This window comes from Gavialis gangeticus, unplaced genomic scaffold, assembly GCF_001723915.1.
Source record: "Gavialis gangeticus isolate Ggan-Ray unplaced genomic scaffold, GavGan_comp1, whole genome shotgun sequence".
Lineage (NCBI taxonomy): Eukaryota > Metazoa > Chordata > Crocodylia > Gavialidae > Gavialis > Gavialis gangeticus.
This window is the reverse complement of record NW_017729029.1, coordinates 45,094,435-45,101,647: the sequence shown is the minus strand read 5'-3', so window position 1 is coordinate 45,101,647 and position 7,213 is coordinate 45,094,435. Positions and strand designations below refer to the sequence as shown.

At 33.2% G+C, this 7,213-nt stretch overlaps 1 protein-coding gene across 3 annotated transcripts in view; it reads left to right on the top strand.

Moving 5' to 3' along the window:
* ATRX (ATRX, chromatin remodeler) overlaps nt 1-7,213 on the top strand; it is a 211,655-nt gene that overhangs the window by 88,002 nt on the left and 116,440 nt on the right. For all 3 annotated transcript variants that reach the window (XM_019521505.1, XM_019521507.1, XM_019521506.1), the window contains one exon: nt 809-881. In XM_019521505.1, the coding sequence (XP_019377050.1) occupies nt 809-881 (73 nt within the window). The remainder of the gene's footprint in view (nt 1-808; nt 882-7,213) is intronic.

The window sequence follows — 7,213 nt, the reverse complement described above, 5'->3', positions numbered from 1 at the left end:
CCCCAAACACACACACCCATTGTTAACACTAAGGGGGTGGAGGGGAGGCAGTGCACCTAAACAGGAGCAATAACCTTTTGAGAAGGCTGAGTGACTATCCCACATGCTTGGTATTGTTGCCCGTTTAAGTTCCTCATCAGTGGAACAGTAATGTGAAGCAATTTATACCTGAAGTCACTGAGTATAGTTCTCAAAATATAAGTCTCTGTGTAAGAGTGCATGTTTCAACATAAAAATATCTTTGTGGCTTTTCCCCTGCTATTTTAAAGGGGAAAGTAGAGTCAACAGGAGCCAGCTACTCTAGAAATATTTTGTGTTAAGACAAGACAGTGCTATGGCTCATCTGTTTGGAGGTGGATTAGTAGTATTGCTTTATATTTGTTTGGTCCTCTTTTCAACCCACATGAATTTGGTGAAAGAGCTTCAGTTTGTGGCATGAATATTAATGTCTTACTGCTGAATTTTTAAAGTTTTGGAAGAGTAAAATATTCAACTCTAGCATACTTTGAAGTAAAGACTATAAAATTATAGTTTAATTGTATATAGTACTAAAAATGTGTTACTTGGATAGAAATAATGTTTGCAGGTCTGCTGCTTCACGAGCTTGGTATTGCTATATCTATTAATAGCTTTGTAGGGGGAGGCAGTATTTATTCTGCAACTCAAGATGGACTATTTATCAAGTTACCATTAAATAGATATACTTTATTGAGGAACAGGTCACCAGACACTAGAAGTTTTAATTATATATTGCTGGTTTTACACTTGACATAGACTGTACCCTTTTTTTTTCTTCCTCCCCCACCAGGAGATGAAGGAGAGACTAAATCTGGGGCTGTTCCAATGGAGGAGGAGGAAGATGATGACGATCCTGAGAATAGGTATGATTCCATCCATAAGGACTTAAAAAAGATTATAACACACCCTAGGCGTGGGCGCAAACCGGCGCAACGGAACAGCAAGCAGGTTGTAAAAACCAGGACTGCCTGCCTTGTAAAGACTCGCTCACAGGCTTCCCGCAAGTTTGAACGAGAGGCCAGAAAACAGAGGCCAAAATCCAGAAATGCAAAGAAAATATTTAGAAGTGTTAACTAACACACCTTGCATAGGGTGTGTTATAAATGCACTGCAGCACTGTCCGTTTTATGTTCCCATTGAAAATGTGGGTTTTGTGACAAGTTCTTAATTTAGGCAGGTAAAAGCCTATTTTGATAAATGTGAATTTCTGCTAGTTACATGAATAGATGATAAATATTACCATCTGTGCAATATGCAGTGATAAAATCTTTACAGACTGATTGATCTTCAGTATTTTTTTTACTCCTATTTTTTTGTTCTTTCTCTCTGTCTCTCTCTGTCAAACACCTTTTCTCATGAGAAAGAGAAAACATTTTTCTTGTTTTCATGGATTTCTTCAACTGCTAAGTTGAATTTTAATTTGTTAAGGAATACCTGAAATCACTGATGGGATTGTTAAGGTCCTGATGCTGCAGGTGCTTAAGCATAGGCTTAACTGATATCAAGTATCAAATGATACTTGTGTGTGTAAAATTAAGCCTGTGCATAGTGTCTTCAGTAGCTGGGCCTGAATATGTTCTGGGTTTTAAAGTTTCTTAAATTAATTTAAAAAAAACAAACCTATGTAAGAATTTTAGCTTTTTAAAGCTGTCATATTTTACTAATACCATGTAGTCCAAAAAAAAAAAAAAAAGCTTTCATAGATAATAAAACAAAATTTAACAGTTTGGTTTTTCTAATTCATAAATACACAGCACAAACAAAGTATTATTTGAACAGGACCTGGCTAAATGCTACGTTACAAGCAGGAGAAGTTATTGTAGACTTTAAAAAAAAGAAAAAAAAAAAGGGGGTTTCACAAAATTTTATATAGTATTTCAGAAACTGGGGTTGTTGGGGTTTTTTGCCATATAATATATGTGGGACCAGCTTAATTGCCTTGCTGCACAGTTGCTGATGGCACCTGCTTTTTCTGCTTCTGAGCCTCATTAGCGTCTTCGTTTCACAAGTCTAATCTTTGATACATAACTGAAATAATTTTTTTAAAACACTTTATATCCAATATGGACCTCAGTTGGGCATAGAGATATTGCTGCTAATCAAGTTCTTGCCTATTTTTCAGTTCTGTAAATAAGCAAAAAAAATAAAAATGTCACTCTTCAGGGACTGACAGCACAGGGTCATAAGCAGAACACTTAAACGTTTGTAATTCAAGTTGTTGTTTGTTTTGTTTTTTTTAAATGATGCTTTAATATCACTCCTATTTTCCCACATTTTCTTAAGTGTTTCCTGGTGATAATTTTAGCCAATTTAAAGGCAGGCGTTTGTCCGAAAGTTGTATTTTTACAGTAAAAACATTAACGGATAGATCTAAGCTTTTAGCTTGGAAGATGAGCTCTTTTCCCAGTTGATCTTAAACAAAATTAATCAGAAAATATAACATTAGCTTGTAAAAAAATCAGTTTCTATAATTTCTTTTAAGATTAATAATTGTTTAATTTTTTTTTTATTTAGGAAATATTTTGAATATACTCTTCTTAGGGTGGGGAGGTATCTGTCAACAAATAATTTTGTCAACCTTCAGAAGGATGTGTAATTCATAATTGCCCTCTTACTGCATTCAACATGCATTGTATTTGGCACCGTAATCATTGAGTGATACAACATTGTAAAAAGGTGGAACACATTTCAATAGTTAAGGTTTGTTTTTCTCTATACTTAACACTAAAAGTGTTAAACATTTTACTTACTACTCTGACAAGTTGCCTATTTTCTACCAGGCCAAAGAAGGTACTTTAGTACCTATGGTATATTTATAGTGTGGGCACTCTTGTGTTTGCAAGTCTCTAGTTTAGAAATTCTGTTGTTTGCATACATTTGGATGTGCATGATATAAATATCGAAAATCTTGAAATCATTTTTGCCAAAGTGCAATATCTGAGTGGGTCATAATATGACAGACAGTGCTGTATGCTTTCATTTCATGTTGTGTATTTGTTTATTATTGGTCCTTCCAGTCTTTTAAATGGTACTGTTTAATATGTTTGAAGTAGTCTTGTTTATTAAGAGGTAAATAGTGTATTAATGCAGAATGCCTTTAAGTATTTGATGGATGCAATAAATTTTTGTAAAACATTTTCTTGTCCAAGCATTTAATTTAATACAACATCTGAAAGTTTGAAAATCAGATTGTTTCTACAAAGACGTAATACAGCATATAGAACAAAGTACTTGACAGTTTGGGCTAATTAATGTGGAAAAAAGTGATTTATGATGTGTGGCATTTCAGCCTATATTAAACTATAGTACTAAACTATATTCAACCCTATATTAAACTATTTTCTCAGTAGAATTACTTTTTTAAATATGCCACAGGATGAAATTAATTCAGTTATTCTTTAGTAATAAAATGATGCAGCTTCTTGAAACAATAAATTCTGTCTAATGTCTTGATTTGGACAAATTAAACATTAAGTGTTTATGGACATCTCCGATGAGTTCTAATTAGGAATGTTAACACACTAATTCTTAGTTGAATTCGGATACTTTTAGTTAATTTTACAGCAATATCAGTGTATCCTTGAGCTTTAACTCAAGCTGAAAGCAAGTCTGTCATTTCAGCTCTCAAATTCATGAAGAAGAATGAGACTGTGTAATGTGGGCTTAAATCCACAGAATGAGGATCCCATGTACTATTTCTTTATTTCTGGAATATGAAGGATAAATTTAAGGTAGCTCTATCTTGTGCATAAGAAAGCAAAATGATCACGAGTTATCTAGTTCGGAAAATATTTTTTGCTAGCATAAATTAGAAGATATCTGGTACCTGTTTAGTTTACAAATGAATATTTTAAGATAACGTATATAACCAAATAATTTAAATTTAAAATTACTTGGCTATAGTGCTAATTTAGATTATAACGGTGTCTGACAGTCGTGACTTGACTTTGGGGCATCGCTATGGAAGGCATGGTCCAAGCATATCTGGAGAAGCTCTCCTTGACTCAAAGCTTGCAGACTATTCAGACAGGATCAAGAGGGGGAAATGGAAGCCCAGAGAAGTCAAATGATTTACACGTGATCTGCAAGTCAGTGGTGAAGACGAGTGGAGGAGAGATTTCCTCACCTGTAGTGGATAATCTAGTCCTGTCCACTAGATCATATGGCTTCCCATGTTTTTAACTTGTATATTAAATGAAATGTAAACATTTGACTGTTGACTAAGGAACTGCTTCAGGTCTTTGATTCCAGAAAAATATACAGTGTTTTAATTATCACAGTTCTTTGGGGTGAGAGATTTTCGTAAGATCATAACTTGTGTTGTCCTGGTACTTGGACAATTTATTGATGCAGGTACTGAAAAGGATGAAGGTTAATCAGTTTAAGTAACTGTTCATCTTGAAATGTCTCATTAGAACTATTTCAAAATGGGATTCTGCCTATATTTGGAAGTAGAAATAGATGTTATTGCGGCCAAATATAATTTTACTTTAATAAAATTAATTTCAAGAGCCAAACGCTAGCTTATCCTGATTATATGATTGCTGTTATGCAAGACCTTTAACAAAAGTATTGAGAAGGCTTTCTCTGTTCAGTTCTCTCCTTAATTTTGCTCATGCACTTTGGTGTATTTTTGCCATGTTGTTGTACCAAAGGTAGAAAAAATGTCATAAAATCTAAATGCACTTTTCATTGTTAGTTTACAACACCAGGACAGCAAAACAAAGGGCAGGGAATAGTTTTAAATGACTAAAATTTGAATCTTATTTCTGTTAAAGAAATAGCTGTGCTGTACTCTATTGTACTATGGTGTAGTTTTTAATAAGAAGCGTTTAGACCCTTTTAATCACTAGCTAAAAATTGAATGTTTAATTTAGGTCTCCTAAAATAGAAGCAGTCATTTATAAATCCAGTCATCTTAGACATGCGTATTTAGTAACCATTACAGGTGTCCAGCCTAAGGAAGTTCAACTATTAAGGCCAGTGACCCTTGAGTACAGAAGTAGCAATGTTCTTCTGTAACTTTTTTTGTATGCACAGAAATATTGGCAAATATATCTTTTAGGTCTCTATTAGCAGGATTTATTTTGTTCCTTTTTTAAAGGAAAATTAATATTCCTTAGCTTAAGAATCAAAATCATCTTTATAGATGTATTATAAATATATATTATACATTAATAGAGAGATCTATATATAGATCTGTAGATGCACATGCACGCACAGTAGCTTGCAATACCAGGTAAGTATCATTCATTCTAAGGGTTTAACTGTCTTCTGCTGTTACTGAGGATGACCTGAAATCAAAATCAATCAGGTGCACTGCTACTGGGTAGTGTTTGGGGACTTTGACTTCATATTTAATTCTGCAAATATATTTTACTTTCAGAAAGTTTTTTTTGTGATTATATTTTAGTGGACCAACTTTTAGTTGGAGGGGAAGTTGAACAAAGTTTTGGGCACAAAGTGCCTTCCTTCAGATCTATAGCCATCACAGCTACACCACTTTTAGCCCTTTCAGATTTACCATCTTTTTCCCTTTCCCACTTAACAGCTAAGCAGCCTATTGATGTTGCTTATGATTTATTTGATCTCTCCATATGCCCTATCTTATAATTTAAGATTAATGTTTATGCATGTTTATCAAAAAAGTAAGAAAAGAATAAGTCATTTCCCTTTTTAAGTAATCCAGTTAATGTTATTTTCAAGAAAACTAGAAGTGAGTTATGCAAATAAGATTTAAAACCCACAAGAAATGGTGTTCACCTAATATGAGTTACCATTTAATCCTTCTGTTGGCTGTCATGTATATTTATTAATATTTTACATTGATTCCTGCAAAACCCATTAAAGTTAATGGGGCTTTGTCTACGGATTTCACTAAGCTTGGGGGTCAGATCCACAAAGTGAAATCTGTTCATATAAGTAATTAAAACAGCATTCTAGGTACAGTCTTTCTTTTTAAGCATAGATTTAAATCACGTTCAAGTCCATTATATAAATATGGGGAACCTTTTCTCTTCAAATGATTTTCTCATGTCTTGGCACACTTAATTCTGTAGATCTGTTTGACCATAACCATCTTCATACTTTAAAAAAAAATAATTACTTTTTTAAAATTCACCAATTCCCCTTTTTACTTTTAAATTGGTCATTGCACATTCATTACTCTTATGCTCTGATTTGAACTTATAGTTGCATATTAAAAGGTGGAAAATACTGTATAGCTAAAGTACAATTTAAAAAATGGGATGATACAACGATGCGGAGATTGCAAAAGCTGGCAATGTTTTGGGGATGTTGCCTGCTGGAAAATAAAATATTTGATTTTGTATTTTTATTTAATGTTTCAGTCGAATGACTTGAACCAGTTCATTCGAATTGCACAGTGTAGGGAGTAATACATTAGGGACTACTTTTTCTGTACCTGTTTTAAATGAAGCATTGATTACTCTTCAGTTTAATGGATTTTTTATTATGTATAACTACATTCCCCTTTGGTATTAATGTATGTATTTATGTATAGAAAAAAGATACATTGGTTATAGTTCCTTCTTAGTTCTTTTTAGTATTATTTCTAAAGGCTGGTTTCATTCAGGAATTTTTTGTTATTATTTAAAATCTAGGTTTCTGATCAAGTTCATGATATTTTTTATTGTCCCTTTTGGTACATCATGTTATATTCCCCTTTATGTATTTTTTATATTAGCTCTTTCTTTGTTGTAAGTACTACAGCACTTTTTCCATACTCTGAATTATGTTATTTCTAACTGAAAAGATTTTTGTGGTAAGACTAGAGGAAGCTGAGCAAACATTATTTTGGGTAGGAAGTGAAATGATAGATTACCTCTTCAGAAGTTATCAAATCTATACGACTTTTGTTCTGTCACTCATGAGTCACTGCCTAGGAGGTGCTGGCAAATGTCTCAGGGTAATAAGTCTCCTCCAATATTATGTCCATAGTTTTACTAGCCACTGACCACCAGGAGATTGAGACAACATGCACATACTGTATATTTTGCTTGCTGCACCATCTCTTTAAGGTAGAATGGGCATAACCAAAAATAATCATATTATCTGAGTAGGACAAAATTGGCATTGATAGTATGGAAAATTGTTGAATATTTGTTGCATATTTTTTATAACTTACTTCTGGCATTCATTTAGGAGTTCAGTATGTACTGCCTTAGCCATTAAT